The sequence below is a fragment of the Cydia pomonella genome, chromosome 7 (assembly GCF_033807575.1).
Source record: "Cydia pomonella isolate Wapato2018A chromosome 7, ilCydPomo1, whole genome shotgun sequence".
Classification (NCBI taxonomy): Eukaryota; Metazoa; Arthropoda; class Insecta; order Lepidoptera; family Tortricidae; genus Cydia; species Cydia pomonella.
In genome coordinates, this window is record NC_084709.1 from 13954598 (window position 1) to 13977216 (window position 22619).

General features: G+C 34.9%; 1 protein-coding gene across 6 annotated transcripts in view; it reads right to left on the minus strand.

The window, feature by feature from the left end:
* LOC133519882 (GATA-binding factor C) overlaps window positions 1-16591 on the minus strand; it is a 104566-nt gene extending 87975 nt beyond the window's left edge. For 3 of the 6 annotated variants that reach the window (XM_061854067.1, XM_061854066.1, XM_061854065.1), the window contains exons 1-2: window positions 16312-16587; window positions 5421-5822 (exon numbers count right to left, since the gene is read on the minus strand). In XM_061854067.1, coding sequence (XP_061710051.1) covers window positions 5421-5673 — 253 coding nt within the window. In that variant the 5' untranslated portion in view covers window positions 5674-5822; window positions 16312-16587. Of the gene's footprint in view, window positions 1-5420; window positions 5823-16311 lie in introns of all 6 variants that reach the window. The other 3 variants (XM_061854064.1, XM_061854063.1, XM_061854062.1) reach the window with 2 other exon arrangements.
* Between the last annotated feature and the right edge of the window lie 6028 nt (window positions 16592-22619).

A 22619-nucleotide genomic window follows, 5' to 3' on the forward strand; every position in this document is an offset into this window, starting at 1 on the left:
GAGCTGCATTTGATTAAAAAATTTGTAGGTAGGTATTTAGATATGTAGTACCTACCTATGCCAAATCTAGTTAAACATAAACCAAACTTTCCTGATTTTGGTTTGGTTCCAAAACAGTTAAAACCATTATGACCCGTGGATTCTTATTTTTATCACAATATTATATTAAGTAATTTTCTCATATCAGATTGAAATGGTCACCAAAGCATTTGCAATTTTGTTTGCAAAAACGTCCCTTGTTAAGTTGGAATTTCGATTCCAGACGTACCTAACATCATTATAACACACGGCCAATTGTGCCCATCGGATCGCAATAAGACTAAATAATCGATTAATTTAAATAATTTAGCGTCCGACGCACACAGCCGGGGAGGAGATGTCGCCGCGTACGCAGGCCCCGCCCCCCGGCTAATTGCACCAATCTGCGGGTCCGTGCGCACGCACACACGCGCGAGGCTCACATGCGCACGCACCGTGTACTTACGTGTGACACGCACGTTGCCAAACCACAAAGGAGCTAGGATCCATGGATCCCACGATGGTCCTATGTAATGCGGCATTGTTAGTGCCCTATTTAGGCGTGTTTGCATAGAATTAGAAACATTAAATGGGGTCTTCTTTCAGTATTTCTTTTAATGAGAGATAAGGTTGTACTGAAACTAGTGAAATATTATTTTAACTGTACGTTCCGAAAAGATATCCTATTTTAGTTATAAAAGCAAATTTTAAGTCAACTTTTATTTTTCATCAAATAATCGATATTAAAGTGAATACCTATTAGTATGCAATTTTGCTCACGATTGTGCAAATAATTATAAATTTTAACCGATCACAAAAGTAACAAAGCTTTAAGTATATGTATTTGCATATTTATAACCTCGATCACACGTTGGGACTTTTTGCAGCAGCACTTTATTGTAAAGTGCACAATATATAAAAACAGTTGACAACATTGATTGAACAAACGTGAATAGGAACTAGATAGCAGAGCACCCAATTTCCAGCACAACTGAACCTTTACAAAAGGCAAAGTGCACCTCGATTCAGTGTGCGGTACAGATAGTGAAGGGCTGATGAAACAGACAGTCCGTCTTGTTCGGACGGGGTAATTGGAAAAATCTCATTTGCTGTGTAGCTAGTCGCCTAAACTTGTGGGGAAAAAGAACACGATGCGCACTTGTTTTCGCTTTTCTTTTAGTTTTGAGGAGGTGGAAATGAATAAAGGGTTCGAAATTTGAATCAGTTCGTTAAGACATGTAAAAAATATACTTATGGGTAGGTAGAATTTTTTTGCTAAATATGTTACCGTACCTAATATCACTACTTCTTAAAAAACAAAGTCCTCCGCCGCATCTGTCTGTATGTTCGCGATAAACCTAAAACCTACTGAACGGATTTTCATGCGGTTTTGACCTACAGAGTGATTCCTGTGCTCTGTAGGTGTAGGTTAATCTTACTAGATTTAGGTATATCATTTGTTAAGGTTTACCCGTGCGAACCCGGGGCGGTCGCTAGTGTTACATAAACCAAAAACACTTGCGTTAACTATTGTTCATTTACAGGCAACATTTTGATAGGCAGGTACATTTGCCAAACAAAAGTTCATAGTTGCGGAAGGATCAATCATGATCATTTTTTTTCCAGAATCTGAACCACCATAAAAAAAAATTGTAATCATGATAGTCTGTCACGTTTTAATGTTTTTTTTTTCCCTCCAGCTAGAGGTTAAAATGCCACTTGGATTCTTAATTTCAATAGTGAAGTGCTAAATATTCGTTGCCAGTTAGAAAATATGGGTTCCAGTTCGATCATATTCAATTAAATTATATTGTATTTTGCGATCAATATTATTATAGCCTTTAAGTAACTAAGTACGTAATAAATAACTAAATTCATATTTGTGTCTTAAAGCAAAATGTTTTGATCTTCAACATTTTCTACAAGCCAAAGGTGTCACATGTTTGTTACATAAATAAAAAAATAATAAAAAAAAAAACCAATAAAGTGAATCGTAAACTGAAAAAAACAAATATTCTCCAAATGATGAATCGAGTGAGTACATTATAAATCAAGCGAACGTGTCAAATGGAGGACCTTGTATCGAGTTACTCAGCCAGCGTTCCCATCACAACTTTGTAAACGATTAAAAAATAAAATACAGGAGGGTGTCGCTTCAACGATCGGGCCAGCTCGGCTTTTGGGATGCTCGGAGAAACCTAACGTTGAGGAAAATAAGTAGAACAGATTACTCGCCGGGCGTGGCGCTGCTGCGAAAAGCAACGTGTATGATGGGCAAAGTTAACAAACCTTGCAAACGAAAAGTGGACGTGTTATAGGTAAAATACGTCAAAGAGCAATGGCATGGCTCTTGACCATCATCATCATCTCGCGTTGTCCCGGCCTTGTGTCCACTTCGGAACGAGTCCCAAGAACGTAGAACGTAGACATAGACAGTATTAGTTTTTACGAAAGAGACTGCCATCTGACCCAAGGGTCGCCAGCTGATGGGCCAAGGGGAGGGGCATACATTTAGTTAAAAAGATTATTCTCTAGGGGGGGGGGGGGGTCATTTGCGTATTTCATTGTAAAAACATGTATACACGATCTTAGGTACTCCTACATTAAGGTAGTGTGTTAGGTAACCTACATAGTTTTTGTATTTTGTCCGTGTCGATATTTTATACCCTGAAAAGTATGGAAACATATATGCCATGTTTCAATTATTATTATTGCATATTAGTAATCAAAAACGTACATTAGACAACCCCAAAAGATTAAATATACACCCTAAGTATTAAAATAACCTAATAAGTATACCTATTGTAAAAAAAGATGGAAAAAAAATAATTTTGGTAAAAGTTACATATCGCCCTTTTTAATCGCTTTACAAATTGTTTAACTAGTAATTAATATGTTGTAACTATATTGATTTTTTAATTGTCAGTGAGTAGTATAAAACTCCATCACATCAGTCACTGTTTTTATTGTCATATAAGCTTGTTTCCATACATTTAGCCTGTCGTATCATGTGTATCTTTCAACAAACTGAATCAATGTGATGTGTATCTTTAAAAATATTGAAAAGACATCGCAAAAATTTTAAACAACTAGTACTTTGCGTATTTCAACCCCTTTCAAAACCCTAATTAAGTATAAGTACTTACCTTTTAGTCTATTTCGCGCCAGCAACATTCCAAAGAGTGTGTAATTGCAGCATAATGTTCACGGCAAAAAAGATCATTAAGGCAAATAAGGCATGTGTAATTATCATCGCGACTACCTTTTTATACGTAGGTGTCCAAAAACGGCATAAAGCATGTAAAACTAATTCAAAATAAAACCTTTTACAATATATACCTTACACCTCCCTCCCCTCCTCCTCCTTGTTGCCTTTTTTATTCCAATTTTTGAAACGCTTGTATTGCGTTCTATATTAACTAAAAGTTGCCCTAAAATTCAACTTTTATACTAAAAACGGCTTTAAATATGTTAAATTAGCAAAATATATTTTGAAAGATGCTTTCGCGCCCAAAACGCTCTTTGAAAATTGTGTGACGTCACAGTTTACGGTTTGACACATAACTACATACACACGTAGAAGATACGAGCTGTCAACTGACATTTGTCATTTGTTGTTTATCGCCTAACTGTCAACAGTGTCAATCCGAGAGTTGTGACGTCATCAGAATCTTCAATGACGTTTCGACTTCGAGTTTGGTCACGTGACGTGTGCAAAAGATATTTTAAATTCAATATTTACAAAAATATAGTCATTACAGGTCCCCTAAAAGTAGTTTAACATGATCTTATAATCCAAAAGAATTTATAGGGATACAATTCTGCCCTAAGGTTTGTAGATGGAAACATCCCTATTATATAAAAACTAAACGAATTTGGTCTTGGCATTTATTCTACAAAACACTCAAAATGAATAATTACTTTTATGTTTGTACATATTATAAATTAATTTCAATAACATTTAAAGTATTAACGCTCGCATTACCCTCGCGAAGCGAAGCGTCTCCGTTTCAACTTAGCCAAAAATGTTCTCTTCTACAAGACGCATTTCTCAACTTGTTCTAGTGAACATTTGTGAGCAGATTCGAAATTTAATTGGAAAATTCAATATTGTTATTTTAATAGTGCCTATCCATTCGCAAATCTTGCGCGTCAATTAGACCACATATATATATATAATAACCAGTAAATCTGCCCCTGGACTATACCTATGAGTAGGTATTAAGTCGGTGGTCAGGCGACGATACAGGGAGGTCGTAAACTGTCCGCGGTGTAAACGATCCCAGTTGTCATCGTAACAACTTTATGTGAACCTCACTACACTAAAAAATACTTTTTATCACTCCATGAGGAGCGCAGCCATCAACAAAGAAACTTAAAGGACACTTTTCAATGACATAATCCAGGATCTTAAAGCTACTCAGACATTTTCATGACGCAGTTGGAAAAAGTTTAATTAAATAACAAAGTTGACCTAATCTGTTCATGGAAATCGATGTCTTAAATTATTAACGTGTATGGAGTGACCGCTCGTGAGTTCACAAATGAATTCACCAAATCCAGATGTAATCAGGGCGACAAGAAGCCCGACACTCGACACGACACGTTAACGACAAACTCCGTCCGTATAAACCAACGCACGTTACTGCTGGGAACGCGACCAAATCAATTCCCTGTTCCGATTCCGAGAAATGACACAGTTTCTTGTCTGTCACATCACTACCGACGCACCGCTAAATAAATTCTAATCGCCCCCTCGCACAGGCACGCCAATCTGGCCTCTAAGCACCCCGCTATAGATGAACTTTCCTCCGTGCCCGACCGAGTCGTTAAACTATAAAGAAGAGCCACCTGTCTCCACGAAAAACTTTATAGCCTCCATAAAATTAAGCCTCAAAAGAAAAAACAAAACGCATCTCATTTTTTTAAGGGACCCGGGTCCATTTTAAATCGTGTTTACCTAACTTGTCACCTACAGAATGGCGAGTTTGAGTTGTCCGGGCCGTTGAATTAATTGAGGAGTTTTGAAGAGATATAGTCTGATGTACGATAAGGCCCGATGCTGCCTACCGGCGGCAGGACCTGCTCAGCTCTGCTGTCGCGCTGAGATTCCTCGCGAATCGGAATTTCGCTAAAATTACATAGCAACTAAACCGTCTCTCGTAAGATACTTAAACAACTGCCTATATGTAGAATAATGTTCAAGCAAGATTGTGATGTTTTGAAAATTAATAAGTATGTACTACAATTTCGGATTTGTCGCCGAATATCTACGACAATTCTTTAATATTTAGATAAGTAACTCAAAACTGTATAAGAATATAAAAATAACAAGGGTTCCTTTTATTAATATTTGGACGGTCCAAGTCAACAATTTTCTTCTAAGGGAATATAATACTTACCATGCGAGCTGACCGCGGCCGAGTAGGAGGGGTGCATTTGCTGATGGTAGTAGCGGGCGCGGCTGTGATGGCCGCCCTCCAGCGGGGAGTGGAAGAACCCGTCCCCGTTCGCGTCCGAGTTGACGTCGCCGGCGGCCGGGCTGCCGTTCACGCGGCTGTCATACCAGCGCTGCTGCAGCGTGCCCGCTCCCGCGCCCGCTCCGCCACCCTCTCCGCTCATGTCCATGACCGCTGCTCCGACCTCACAAACCATGCATCGCTTTTACACACACGCACTATAAGTCCGCTCCCCTATCCGCATTTCAACTGTCAGTCTAATGTGACTCGATTACAGACGCGTAACCGAACTCAGTGCTAACATCGCGGGCAAATTCACGTGCTCGGCCAGTCCATGCCCCGTATCTGAAACAAAAGATAGACTTAGTACTTAGGTATCACACGTTTATGTAACTGTTTCGCTTGTCCTTGCGCAACTTCAAAGAGAACTAAATAATATTCACGGGCCGGTGTTTTGTCAAAAAGAGACAATCAATTAAGATAATTCAGGTGCGTTATCGAAAGTCGTCAGCGCTATCGGGTCGCTTGCACTTTGATTAACTGATTGTGCGAACAAGGCGATATCGCGGCGATAAGCGATAAACGCGCATTAAACGGTGTTAGCCAACCGAGCTGTGATTTTTATTACCACTAAATTCTTAAAGATATCAGAGAGCCAAGGAAATTTGTAATTCTGATATGTATCCGGACTAGTATCGATTTTAAACATTCATTTGTAAGCGATTAACATTTAACAGCCTGCACTGATGAAGAAGAAGTCGATGTTTTAAGAATATTTTGTAATTAATATAACAAACCTTGTTGCATGACTAAGAAAATTAACTGAAAGGAATTGCAACAGCTGATGAGAATTATTCATATATTTAAACAGCAAACGGACATTAAAATATATATAAATAGCAGCCAGTCTTTTTTTCATATTTAATGCTAGAAATCTAGGTACAAGCTCTCGCAAATAGCTGAATTTTAATAAGCGTGGTGTATCAACACTTATTCTTATTTATAGAGTCATTAAACGTTATACTTCCCTATACGTTTTATATTTTGGTTCTATGATAGCTGTAGAGTTCTGACGCATGCAGATTTCTATGATAAGATCTTATTTCAATTTTGTTTTCTGTGAAACACGTATAGGTGGGTATTATATTACAAAGTCATCTCTCCAATAATATTTCAAACAGCTATGTTTATATAACGGTTTTTACCTTAAGAGTAAAGAATTATTTACGTAAGTTCTTGTACAATACAATAGTTCTTGTGCTATATGTCATAGAAAATTATTTCAACTCAGAATGGTGGTTGACTGGTAGAGAATGCCTTTAGGCATTAAGTTCGCCATTTGTACTTTATTTGTTATATTGTGCAATAAAGTTTAAATAAATAAATAAATGAGCTACTTTCGAATTGTTATAGGTTATTAATTTCCTAATATTTTTTTAACTTTGACCAATTTGCAATAACTAACAGTTCAAATACATTAAAAAACTATGCTAAATTTCCTCATTATTAACGTTTTTTTGTTTTTAAATATTATAATAGATAACAACGGACTCCTAATTATTTCAAGAGCTCAAAATTAACCGTTGAAATTGCCTGAAAATGTAACGCAACTGATGTATTACTTTTTTTAACACAACAGTGAACATGTTGAGAATTCGCCTGCAGTATAATTTATTGTAATTATTAATACACTGAATACAAAAACACTACAAGATAGTAGTTTAGAGACCGCGTTAGAAAATTTATCCAACAAAACATAGTAGGTTAAATATTATATTGCCTCACTTTTTTGTGCTCTTCGGACCTTTAAGAGGATAGTGCACGGTCGTCCATACAAATGTCCCCATTTTCCTCTCTGGATGTTAACATTTTGGAAAATATTTTTACATAATTTGATGTAGGTATAATAACCATAGCTATGCCCTTCGTTTAATTTTTTTTTAAATTTCTTAATTATTATCTAGTAAAAGTTAGGAGCGAAAAACAAATATCATATAATTTTTTAAACGCTTATACTCGTACCATTAATAATAATAATAAAACAATCGAAAAAACAAACGAAGGGACATAAATGTGGCTAATTTACTTCAAATTGTGTAACAATATTTTCTATAATGTTAATATCCAGATAAAAAAATGAGGACTATTCCGATTATTAGGTACATTTGTATGGAAAGGCGATCTCGCGCGGTTGTCCGATACTTTCGTCTTAACCACGCTTAATCAATTGAAATGCAATAATCAATAATATCGATGAGTTATGTAACGTTTATGTTTTGTTATTAATTTACCATTTAATTTAAATTTTACAAAGGAGACATGATTTTGCTCTATATATCCGGATTGTATTGCTCACAATAGAAGTTTAGTACCGTCTATTATTCATATTTTTTATTTTGTAGGTTAGTAGATATTTATTATAATACTTCTATGGCATGCTCTGACATTGGCGAAAATACAAGTGAGACACATCAGTATATAATTTTAGATATGTGTCAAATAGGTGCCACAATACTTAAGATAAGAAAGTCGTTTATTCGATAATGTTTACACTAAATCAAACGCCGCCGTTTCTTACCGGCACCGCGGAATACAAATATAAGTAGGTACGCTAAGTAATGATTTATGTTCGAAAAAATCGGTTAACAGAAAGGAATTAACAAAAAGGAATAAATAAATTAATAATGAATTAAGTTCACACGACTTGAGATCAAGTTTTCAGTTTATGTTATCTACATTTGAGTGCTCCCAATACTTGCGTCAATTCGTACATCTGACGCAAGTCGCACGTCATGTTAGAATACCTACTTAACTTTGGTTTTGGTGTAGGTATTGTGCGTATGTGCTTTATCAAAAACTAGTTGTTGAAGACCAGTATTCGTTTTGATAGACCTATCTAACGACACCCAACATCATAGGGTTGAAGCGAAAAAAAATCATCCCCACTTCACATGTGTAGGGGAGGTACCCTAAACTTTATTCTTTCGATTTTATTTTGGTCGCCATGATTGATTTATACATTGCCAATGCCAAATTGCAGTTTTCTAGTACTAACGATCATGGAACAAAGCCTCGGAGACGGACATGGGTAAAAAAACAAATTTATAGCAATACCAATAAATTACACACCATAGCGTAAGGGCCATGTTGGTTAAATACTGATAAATACAATAAACACTTACCAATATTAGATCAGATAAGTAATATGATTCTATCCGACAGATCTAACTACTACCGAGGATATAAATATTGCCCCAAATAAAATCACATCAACAAATCACAACCTACTTAAATGTTATCTGACCATCGACTGGGAATGGATATGGTGATAAGTGAAAAAGAAATCACAATTTTATCGCAAATTACATTTTTGGTAGTGATATCTCCACAATATCTACGATAAGTGTTATAAATCTTCGAATCAAAAGGAAAATACCTGCAGTGCTTGATAATGCTTTGTTAAATTTAAAATTAAATGTTTATGGCCATTGACGTTTTGACCTTAAGATACCGATTAAATTATTATCAATGACATTTAAACAGTTATTGCAGGTTTAAAGTGATTGTAGAGCATAGTGATACAAACATAATATCACAAGTACCTACCTAAATACCAGTTGTTAAGTATAAGATATTAAACTATTTTGGGCTGTTTTTGGACCAACAATCGTTTCATATTAATATTTTTATTATAACAACATAAAGAATAAAAATCGTTTTCCACGAACAAGGAATGGTATTCCAAGTGTGATCTAAAACTATTAAAGGCGCACGACCATATAATGCCCTATTATAGCACAGCTTTATTTGCCCAAGCGTCTCGACGGCGATAGCGTACCGTGTGATCGATGCGCGGGCGATCGTACCACTATCGGATGTGATCACAATCGAGTGATCAGGCCTAAGCAGTAGCCCATCTCGCTACATAAATCATCCTTGATCGCCTATAACTCGATACCAATGATAAACATTGTGATTTTACACCCACTGCCGTAAATTGTTTATTATTTTATGAATAAGATTATTTTCTCGTCGCGGTTTTTGACGCTAAGTGGCAGATAACGCCACGTCTAGGTTTCCATGCGCCTCAAAATGTGTTCCTAAACTTCCTAAAGAAAATTTAGCCGTATAGCTCTTTTAAACACGCTTTTATATTTATATGAAGAAAGAAGAAAAAAAGCGTCCAAGTGCGAGTCGGACTCGCCCATGAAGGCAAGGGTTCCGTACCATTTATGACGTATTAAAAAAAACTACTTACTAGATCTCGTTCAAACCAATTTTCGGTGGAAGTTTGCATGGTTATGTACATCATATATTTTTTTTAGCGTTATCATTCTCTTATTTTAGAAGTTACAGGGAGTTAGATACACCACACGGTAAGTTTAAGGAAAAAAAAATTTGAGTTTCGGTTTTAAGTATGGGGAACCCCCAGAATTATTTTGTATTGTTTTTTTTTTTCTATTTTTGTGTGAAAATCTTAATGCGGTTCACATAACCACCTACTACCTACCAGATTCTACTTACCAAGTTTCAACAGTATAGTTCTTATAGTTTCGGAAAAAAGTGGCTGTGACATACGGACAGACAGACAGACAGACATGACGAATCCATAAGGGTTCCGTGTTTTGCCATTTGGCTACGGAACCCTAAAAAGAAGATAATCATTTATTAGTACCAATACACAACCTTATAAACTAACTAAAAATAATAACACAAAACAAAGAGTTGCGCTAAATGGTCCTCACTCAGCTTGGTGTCACGTTATGAGCCACATGGCACACTCCGCTACGCTGATTTTCAGTTATGGTTTTTATATCAATTTAATACTGTATAAATATGACAGGTTATGTAAAAAAAGCAAACCTAGTATTTCACTTTAACAGTAAATTACTAGTATCAAATCAAATGGTTTCTATTTTTGTAATTTTACCTACAAAATATCTGGTTCATGGTCATTAGAGTTGTAATGGTAGATGTTTAAACATAGAATATTACCTACGTAAGTATACAATTGGATTCTATGAAAAAACTTTCCAATTCATCTAAATTAATAAACACCTATAATCCTATATTTAGTGAAGAAGTGATGACATTTGTGACCCAATATTCTGTGCCATTTCAAGATATAAATGTTAATAATGAATGTACAATTATTTTTTAACTTAGAACTTGGTAAACTCTATGTTCTCTTGTGGGTCCTCACATAAATAAACACACCAAAGTATATTTTTTCTCTTGTTTTTTTGTCCATCCGACGGGAGGTCCGTAAGAATCAATTATCTTAATTGGAGCATCCCTAATCTTAATAAGCTGATAGCGGCACACGTGGCTTTATAACGCCTCGGTTATACGATGTGTAACTATTTTAGGATAACTCCTCTAAAACCGTTACAACGTCAAAAATAAATTTTTGTTACATGTACTTAAATTAATAAAAAAGTAGAGTAATACTTATATCATTTTCCTTTATTTGTGGTAACAAGGAGCTCACTGGGTATACATAGGTATATACATTTCATAATTAATAATAATTATGAATAGGACTCAAGGTATTCATAATTTGTTTTTATTACGTTATGTAAGTATAAAGGTACTACAATTTGTAAAGCAATATAAACGTTAAACAATAGATAGCTAATTTGAAGAAATTATTTCAGTACGGGCTAGGTATCTTTAATAGCATAATTATAACAGGTAGCTTGTATACAGGAAAGTAATATACTATATTTTTTAAATAAATATTAATACTTAAACAAATTATTCCATAGATGGGTACCATTTCTAATAATTAATTCTACAGATAGCCTTGTTTATTTTTTTTCTTTCTAGCATCGCTACTATTTATCTGCCTGTCGTTATTGATGACGTCAAACAGGAAAATGTAAATGTACCGGTCATTCGATAAGCGTTTCAAGCTGTCATAATAATAGACTAAGCTCTCTCCAGAGACAAAGAGTGGGTAAGCCTTCTTAAAACCACAGTTGGAAACTGTTGGATTAGTAGGACCCGGACACTGGGTCACACCGACTGCCTACCGACGACGATCTTGTTAAAACTTTAGAAATTTTGAATCTTTCGTTAGGATTTTGATTCAGAAATGATTCTAGCACACATCACATCGTCTAATAAAACTAGTCAAAGCTTTATTAAATATTATGCTAACTATACATTGTAAATTTAGTATATAGCAATATGTATAGCAATGCCACTAGAAATAAATATAAATCTTTTAAATACACTATTAAGGATTGAAAGCTGCTAACCTATGATAAAAGACAATGTTAAGTTGAAAAAGACATGCACTGATAGGGCTGATGTCTGTCTTAAACTGCTTGAATAATTAATACGGTCTTTGATTTATTTCTGTATTGAAATGCGCCTAATACGATGTTGGTTGGTGTTTAGCAAATTGTTTGAATATTGATTAATTGCTTGGAGCGATCATCAACGGATTAAAGTAAGAGTCTCTTCTTCCTCGCGTTGTCCCGCCCGTCCGTCCCGGCATTTTGCCACGGGTTATGGGAGCCTGGGGTCCGCTTGACAACGAATCCCAAGATTTGGCGTAGGCACTAGTTTTTACAAAAGCGACTGCCGTCTTACCTTCCAACCCAGAGGATAAACTAGGCCTTGTTGGGATTAGTCCGGTTTCCTCACGATGTGTTCCTTCACCGAAAAGCGACGTAAATATCAAATGATATTTCGTACTTAAGTTCCGAAAAACTCATTGGTACGAGTCGGGGTTTGAACCCGCGACCTCAGGATTACAACTCTTACCACTAGGCCACCAGCGCTTAAAGTAAGAGTATCAATTTTAAACCTATAACGCTTAATTGGTTACGCTTCTTTTTGTTTTTATTGATTTTGTATTATACGGCTAACATAATTACATCGGTAGGGTTACATAAAACTAAATAAGATAGATAGGTAGATTGATGAATATTGAGACTGTTAGACAGCGTATTGTAACTTAAAGCAATTTTCTACCTCTAATTGATATGAGATCAAAATCCCATGTGTTAAGTTAGGTACGTATAGAATACCTACCTAAATATTGTTAGTAAACCTGGTATACCTACTTAAAATGCCAATCATTATGAAAGACGTCAACTGCAAAATGACAAAATATTAACAGTTAGTTGACATAAACCAATCTTGCCTGTCACACACTGAGTGAGGTTAGCATAAAACATTCAGATAAGGTGCATCTAATGTTAGTATGTTAAAAAATAAAATACATATAGCGCGTTAATTCATTCAGTTTCCTTTTAAAGGTGTCCGCTATTTATAATAGTATTTTTTTAATAATTTTCCGCTTACTATACTTGTGATTCATTCAATCATAACGATATTGACGTTTAGTAAATAAATGTGCACTTTTTTGTACATGACCAGATACCTATTCATAATTGTATAGCTATATCCGGCGGACGTCTCAAACATTACATAACACACAAGCTTATCGGAATCTAATCGATCGGCGTTTGCGCATCTTGCGCCGCATTCAAATTTGGAACTGCGTTCGTCGACCAATGCGAGCTCGGAACCTCGCTGGCTTCTCGGAAAACTGTGGGATGACATTGACATTGGCATTCGATATAGCTTTTACATATCGTTACTTTATTTATAACTGAGTCGCTGTTGGCATACAAATATTTGGAATTGTTAAAGCTGAAATTTTTGCTGAAACAAAAGGTTGTATAATTTTTGTTGTTATTCTGTCCCGTGAGCCAGGCGACAATAGTAGCATGCTTCATCAGAAGAAATGATATAGTACATTCTAATATTATGTTAAGTAGTTGACCCATTCGACGACCTGCCTGGCCTAGTGGGTAGTGACCCCCCTGCCTATGAAGCCGATGGTCCCGGGTTCAAATCCTGGTATCTAAGGGCATTTATTCTGTGTATTTAACTATTTATGAATATGTATATATTATATATATCGTTGTCTAAGTACCCGCAATACAAGCCTTATTGAGCTTACCATGGGACTTAGTCAATTTGTGTAATAATGTTCTATAATATAAAAAATAATATAAATATAATTATGATAAGGGCTTAAAACTGCTATTAAAATGTAGATACGTTAATTTTTAACAAGCAGAAACGTCTGCGAACGATGCTACTAAGCTTAGAATAAATTTAAAAGTGCAAAAATTACTGTCTTGTTTGAGATTTGAACTCACGGCCTCTGGATCGAAGTTCAAGTCTCACTCAAGACAGTAATTTTTCCACTTTTAAATTTATTGTAGATAAGTTATTTTAAATACCTTAATTAAAACCAAAGTTAAAAGTGATCCAGGCGACCGTTACCCTGGCAACGACTGCAAGGAGTGACCGGAAAAAGTTGACTCACCCAAATACATACCTATACAGAAAGTATAGTCCTGTTCATCGTTCTTTAATTTCAAGTGGCATTTTACCTATAAAGCTTTTGTTATTCACACATTGTATGTACCTATAGTACACATATATCAATATACCTACACCTATTCTGCGCCAATCATTAGAAACACGTGTAAATGTGCAGATAAAGTATTTTGACAATTTCATTTTCCATTATTCTGTCTTCATTAGATTGATCAGTTGATACTTGTCTTACTAGATAAAGTTTATTCAGACATACCTATTAAGTACGTTTGTGAGTGTTAAAACATTCACAATAAATCTTAAGTTTATTCAGGTAATAACAATTTACTGCGTTTGCCATGTTCATTATAACCTTAATATTCGACTTTAACCATATTGCTGTATTTGTCTGGTTTTGTTAGTTTATTTATATTCTGTAATTTTAATTGTATTATAATGTGTAGTTTACTTTTGAATTTGTTAAATATGTATAATTTAATTTTGTATTTACAGTTTAAGCGCATGAGTTGTTATTTATTGCTAAGCAGAAAAAAAGTTATAAAATAAAAGATATTTAAATTGAATCAAACGAAATTGACTCAGCACCCTTCTTGTTTAGAAAGGACCTAACATTATCTACTGTATTACCACGTATTAAGTGACATGTTAACCGTATACCTACCAGGTAGAACTAAAGCTAAATAACTTTAAAAAATAAATATGTAGGTTACCCAACTGACAACAAAAGATCCAAGTATTTTTTATGATTAAATTAACCAGTGTAACTTAATAAACCAACACGTAAGTATTTGGTATTATCATGCATTCATAAATGTACTAACTAAACGAATATTATTTTGTATACAGTTATCTTGAGACTTTACCTAACTCCATATAGCTACCGATATGTTTTTGTTACACTCGTTATTTCAACATAGATACCTAATCTGTTTACGCAAATAGACGATATCTGTCCGATGGTCGTGATTTATTAAGATATACTACCTATATGTTTAAGTTAAGATAAACTTGTTATCTAGCTGTTACTGGAACTTTTTTTAGCATTTGGGGTAGTGACTATTTTAAAAGAGGTTTATACTCGTATATTTTGGTGTTGATTGATTAGTTTAAATAGGACCTAATTACCAACTGTTATTGCTATGGCAATGTATATGTATAACTAAAATACCTACCTACTATTTATGTTATATAGTACCTACCTAGCTACTACCTTCCTATCGTACTATTCAAGTACGCAGTGTATTGATTTCATTATTTTTTCTTTATTTGCTAGAGATAGTGATAGTGATTTTTATTTGCATACCACTATGATACATAGGTACATAATGGACCCTGGAAAGGGTGTAGCAAAACATGTTTTTCATTATATCTTACATAGATAGTATTATTTAAAAAAAAAAATTGCAGTTCCAAACAGGTAAGCAACATTTTTTTTAAGTTAAAACAAATAACATAGATATCCTCTTTTAATTATAACTATAAACTTTGCTATTAACCGTGAATCATTCAAAATTTAAAAGTATTCATAATGCATGGTTTAGTCCGTATCGTACCTTTATAGGATTTAATTTATATAAAAAGTATAATTCCGTAGGCATACCTACTTCAACATAATTTCTAATGTCCTTGTTTTATGTTGTATTTACATACAGGTTTATCATTGTGATTATCATTACATGATTTAGGTATTGGTGACTTAACTAGGTAGGTACCTCCTGTTCTTGTGAACGAAATATGTATAACTAGCCACATTAGGCATTAACATCGCAATTCTAAGTAATTATTTAATTTTATTTACCGAAGTCACTGCCTAATTATAATGCTAATAGCTATTATTTGTTGATATTAATTCTAATTAGGATAAACCAAACAATTAAAGTACCTACGTTAGTATTACGTAACCTACCTATTGATCCTTGCTTGATAAAAACATAAACCTAAATATTTTAATACAAACATATTAAGTATAAACTTTGCTTGTACAATTCATTTTCCTTGCCGTCGGGCGCCGCACACAAGCAAGACTCTACATTGCTTGTAGTTTACAAATAAAATCAACTCTACGGTAGAGCAATGTATAACATTTTATACCTATTGAAATACTACGTTAATAATCCATCTAGTTAATTAATAAAGCTTGTTGTAACTATTAGTTAGTATCTTACCTATCTACCTGATTGTTATCATGGTTTTAGGTTAGATTTATTAATACATGAATTGTTGTATGTAAATAGTTATAATTACACCAATATGAAACATATTGTATTCTACTAATAGCAAGGGGTATGTTAGCAACGAAAGCATTATTTCATTTTAATCAGATACTTATGATAAAGATCTGTATTAAGAGGAAAGTGAAGATTGTCAATGTTGTCCGCTTCCCAAGTGTTATTGATTCTTATCGGATGATAAGATCATCTACATTGAACCGTACTTAATTTACATTATGTTTATATAATAAAGGTACCTGTATTTCCCTTATCAAATGCGAATCACTTAGTCGATCACAATCACTGGTTATCACTGAGTATAGAAAACACACTAAAATCATGCGCTCCATTCCGTTTGCAGTTTCATTTTCATCAATTAAAAATTCATCACACACAAGCTTGTACTGAGATTGTTTGATCCGTTCGTAATTAGAATTTGGAATAACAAAACAGTGTGTAGTATGCGCTTGCGCACCGAACAGCGACCGGGGAGCGGCGTCGTTGGGACGCGGCCCGACACTAAACCAGTCCCAACACTTTTTGTTGTTCGCGCGCACGATCGGCCTCCCTCGGCTCTACTCGGCATTTCCAACCGCCGTTCGGCTCTACCAGTCACTCGATTGGTCCTTTTCACCCACGGGCGGCCTAGGTGGGCGGGGTTTGCCGTTGGAATGGGAGTGTATGCTTTTTAAATTTTCTTTTTCTCTTTTTGGGCGGGAGTGCGATAGTGTGCGTTTAGTCGCGCGGCGCGCTTGATGGATGACGGTGGCTACAATGGAAGCACTTTTATAATTTTGTCATGGATGCCGGATGACTTTAAACAATTTTATCTGAATGATATTGATTGGCACCATCATTTTTGCCGTCACGTAATTAATTTTTAATAGCGTTAAATTTAATTTATTTGTGTGATAAGATCATTCGATCTTATTAATTCTGTTATGAAATCCAAAATCAAACTAAATCAATAAAAAAGTAGGTAAGTAAATATATAGGTCCCTACCTAGGGGCCTATTCCAGTCGTCGAAGTGACAGCTTATGCCATGGCTACCTATATGTTTACTTTTGTCAAAATTTACACTTTAACGAGGACATACCTATTAGGCATTAGGTATGTTCGACAACTCTACAGCTGGAATCCTTTTTTAGGCAGTAATTAACGGGTATTTACCTGTCGTATGTTATTGTTACATATTTATACATTTTATAGTAGATTACAATACTGCAATACTCTTTGAACTATACTGCGATCTCTTCCAAGCAACCTTTGGGTAGAATATCACCCTATTACCTTTAGTATAATATAGTTAAGTACCTACTTTGCCAACTTTGCCTATTATTCATCTTAGCAATTACTCAACTTAATTATCTTCTAACTTTATATTGCACGAGTTTTATTACTAGACGCAAAGTAAAGTCCAATTGAAATTGCTAATAATGTAAACAACTATGACAGAATTCCACATTGACATTATAACATCTGACGTATAGCCTAAAAGTTTTACGATGGCTGTTTTCATTGAAATATTAATAATTAACATGTATTTTAACTAGTAATTGGTATAAATAAAAGTTTTAAGTATAATAAACTGTCGATAAAATAATGATTGTCCACAAAACGTACGAGATAACGAAGAAATGAAGGTAAATTGGTTTGTTTCTATTGGACTTCACTTTATGTAGGTACCTATCTATTAAGTAATTGGAAGTTTTCAGTAGTTTTTTTTTTAACAGTTATTGCCTGGATGCAATTAAAAATAATGGCCATTGTATTTGACCTCTGGTACTGAGTGATTATATTTAAGGTTAAATTGGGGAAAATAAAAGGCGCAGAAGTAAAGAGAAGACATTACTGACACATCCGTCTTTAATGCCTACAATATCACAATTTGATTTGTGTTCAGGGAGAAAGAAGGTAGAATTCTGAGGTAGGACCTGTCTACTCTACCGGCAAAATGAATCAATCTACATTTTTTTAATAAGGAAGAAGTGCTTTCTAATGCATAAATGACTTTTAACAAAGCCATTAATATTACATAATTAGAAATTTGAATTAAATATAATTTTATAACATAATTATTACTTTAGTGAGTTAAATAACTCAATAAGTTAAAAAAAATAAGGTAAAAATCTAACTTACCTAATATTGTACGCCTTTATAAGGCAGGATATGGATAGTAGGTACCTAATATGAAACATTTGTATAATAATAATATATTTTGGTTTTTTTACATTTTTATTTCATTTTAGACATACCTACGAGTAGGTAGACTAGGTAGCCCGTAGAGCTTCAATTAGGTATTTATTTAATTTATTGCACGATACTAAATTGTACAAACGGCTAACACTTCACACAAATGAAAAACATTTATAGGTTATGCTATTACTCGACTCTACATTATTTTAGTGAAATATACATCAACGAAATATGTATAATCTCTAGACACCCAAACATCACAACTTGCTAAGACAAATGCAATTTAGATTGGTAAAAATAAAGATTTAAATTAGAAAGGAACGATATATCTTTTTATAGGTCTCCGGTCGGCTAGAGATATAGGTAATAATACGAGTAAGTATGTAGGATTGCACTTGTATCTTTTCTGACATGCGGCCTGATTCGAAGAATTATTAAAACACGTTTAAGATCTTGGAAAGATCTTTAAAAGATCGATAACTAAACGACATGTCAAAATTGACGTTTATTTCAATTCCGCTGTGATTCCAATAAGATCTATCTACGATATTTCTAAAGTCAAAGTGACAGTGGTTCTTCTCTCTTTCTCGTATCTCATTCTTCGAATCGGGCCGATGGTAATGTTGAATTTAAAAAGTACCCAATTAAGTAACTGAATTAAAATATTTATTATAGAATTTTGACAACTATAGGCAATATCGATTCACTGGTGTAACTACGAAGCGCTGGTGGCCTAGCGGTAAGAGCGTGCGACTTGCAATACGGAGGTCGCGGGTCAAACCTCGGCGCGTACCTATGAATTTTTCGGAACTTATGTACGAAATATCATTTGATATTTACCAGTCGCTTTTCGGTGAAGGAAAACATCGTGAGGAAACCAGACTAATCCCAACAAGGCCTAGTTTACCCTCTGGGTTGGAAGGTCAGATGACAATCGCTTTCGTAAAAACTAGTGCCTACGCCAAATCTTGGGATTAGTTGTCAAGCGGACCCCAGGGTCCCATGAGCCGTGGCAAAATGCCGGGACAATGCGAGGAAGAAGAAGTCAATATCGATTCATTATAACATCATATCACTCAGTCCGAACAAAAGACATCAACGCGGAACATGGAACTAGTTTCTGCACTTCAATTTTGTAATACTTACAGTTTCAATTGACCTAGTTTGTTTTTAATTTCAGTTCACTCATAGATAAAGTATTATACTTATAAGCTTTGTATCCTAAATGCGGTACATTCTCGGTAGAATTAAAACTAGTATTAAAAAAAGTTCTTATTTCATGCATTTTGTTCCCGCGGGAGTTATGGATTGTGAAAAAAAAGCTATCCCTAGGGAGTTATAGTCTTTTTTTTTAAATTATGTTACTTTTTCATACAAACCAAGTAGCATACATGAGTTTTACTATTAAAATACTGACGTTTATAATTTAATGTTTTTGTTTATGTTTAAAATTAAATAATTCGATTAATTTAACAGCCGTTTAAAATATTTTTACATAATTATTAATCGTGGCTGAATGCCGAATGCCCTCGATAACCTGTCAAGAAATTACAAAATGGCGGACGAATGTTTGATATGTCACCGTATTGAATTATTTCGTTTAAAATTTAGTTTTTACTTCGCAAGTGTGATGAAAAACATTGTAACTCCAGGGGTAAGAATATTGCAAGTGACGACGACGTCCCTATATCAGAAACAAGTGTTAAATTAGTAAAGCCCCCCATACATGGTACGATTTATCTTTACAATCCGTCATCACAGACCGATCGAAACGACGGATTGATAGTGTATGTTAATATCGTTCACGATCAATTAATCGAAGACGATATCGGGAATCGCAACAAAAACCCGTGCAATCATGAATATCATAAGGATGAACCGACATTGTATGGCTCTTTGTGATCAACAATTTGATTTTTGTCTCATTCGACGCAACCGCCACACGCCCTGCATCCCTCGATCGCGCATCGATCGATCATAACGACCAATTGCTCCATGTTATTGACTAACATTCTCAAAGCAACCAATCGTCACAATTTTCGTCAGATTTATCGAAGCGATCAATCGCACTATGTAAGGGGGGGGGGGGAGGCTTAACAACAGTGAAAAGTTTACACATGACGATTTTTTCACAGTTTCTTTAACTACGTCACGATAATGGATAATGGCGGGGTGCTTTTTTGGCGAGAACATTTGTTATTTAAATTTTAAACAATTTTTGTTTCTACATAGCGATCTTATTTTCATGCAATAAATATACCAGTTGGTTATCGAACCTATTCGAACCTTTATAAATATAATTGAAAAAAAAAAATTAGAAAGAATAGTCTATTGTTCTATATTATATTAGTACATTACGATACAAGTGCGAAAAATAGGAAATTCGAAACGAGTGGCGATAAATTAAAACACGACCGAAGGGAGTGTTTTAAATCGACACGAGTTGCGAATTACCTATTCGCACATGTATCGTACAACGTTTTACAGTACATATGGCCCTTTAAATGTTCGACACAGTAACGTAATATGCTACTTCTCGCACTAGTGCTATAAAGTAGCCCCATATGTACTGTAAAATACATACTTGTCTCTTTCTGTTAAAGTATCACTACGCTACTTTTGATCTTGACTCTTAACCATTCGATCTAAGAAGCTATTAGAATAAATTTTACTGCCTTGGGTGAGACTTCAACTCACGACAACTGGATCACTAGCCCAGTCCTCTGCCATCTGAGCTACCAAGACCTCATCCATGGAGCAAGCACCCTAGCGACATCTAACGTAAGAGTGTTATATTTCTGAAACGGTTACCGGAGTTCCAACTACTACTACAGTGCGGACATGAACGAAAAATGGAACAAAACAATTTCCATAAAAAAATGTTGCCATGTTTAAACATTTAAGTCAATAAAGTGACAGTTACGAAGAAAGTGGCGCCCCTTATTTATTTTCCACTATTTTATGTGGCAATATAGAGATCGTTTAGTTACAATGTCTATGAGCGCACGATATGTCTATGCTGTATAGGCATCAATGTGTGTGTAAGTTCTTTAGAGCAGTTAGCTAACATATTTTGGCGTAGTGAGGGCAACGTGGTACAAGAAAAAGTTGTTATTTGAAATTGACAAGCACCCATACCTGGCACGCACCAATACAGTGTGTAAATCCAATTAGGGCGATAAATGAAACCAGATATAGAATGTAAGTATCCGTGTAATCATTAATTACGAATTACAATTAATTATGACCCCGTAATAATCTATTGAAAATTTACCAAGGAGCAATATACTGCAAACATTACAAGACATGACATGACATTAAGAGATACAAGCTTTTTATAGTAACTGCCAACAAACGTTGACAGGTACTTTAAAAAGCTCGTATCTCGTAAATAGTATGTTACTTATTTACATTGCGGGCCGAATTATTTTGTATGGTTAATATTTTCATTGTATTTTTAAGCAACATGTATGCAACCTCCATGTACCATAAAGCGTCTGTTATAAAACCTTAAAAATACAATACCTAGAATATTTGAAAAAAAAAAACAAATCAAAGACAGCGCACTTTACTCCGTCAATAACGCCTAGCGCTACTCTGAAGAGTTTTGGAACTATTATTTATAGCTGACAGCTGGACACTTTTGCAACAGTTCTGCATTCCTTACCTCAATCTTCCATAGTTTAAATATTCGCCCGTATACCGGTATTTGAACTTTCTGTCATCGCGTCGCTAATCGCGTCGTATAATTCTGTCAATCTCTTACCGCCTAGGTAATTCCAGTTGGGGCGGAGTGAAGCGTGTCCGTTCTGTATGAAATACCTAATTTTACTTATTCTGTGCTTAGGAACACTAAGTCACTGAATATAGATTTAGCTGTAAGCAGATTCAAGCTTAGCTAGTGTTGTGCAACGACCATTACCGCGTAACGCTCGAGATAGTGCTGTGGTAGACAGATTTATAGGGGTGTGTGTAAATCACCGGGGATGCCGTCTTGCGTCTTGAGGGGTTAGTGGGGCGGGTTTTTGTGCGGGTCTGAGCTCTACATCTATAACTAGTGTTAGTGACTGAAATCATGAAATGTGTTTGTTTTATTGCAATTTGATTATTGAAGATAAGTACCTACAACTTTTTAATCGATCGAGAGCGCCTATAGATTCCGCAGAAAACCCAATTCGTTAAATATGACTTTTCTCTAAAACTATTCAACTACTATTCTTTGTTCAGTTTATTAAGCTTCCAAACTTAAAATATAAATGTTCTATGAGAAAATGGAGTCTCTACCTTTAACACTTATGTAAAAAAGAGACAAGTCAAAAATTTTAATATTATTTTTTACTTTTAAAAGAGCTACCACTCTAATAGTCA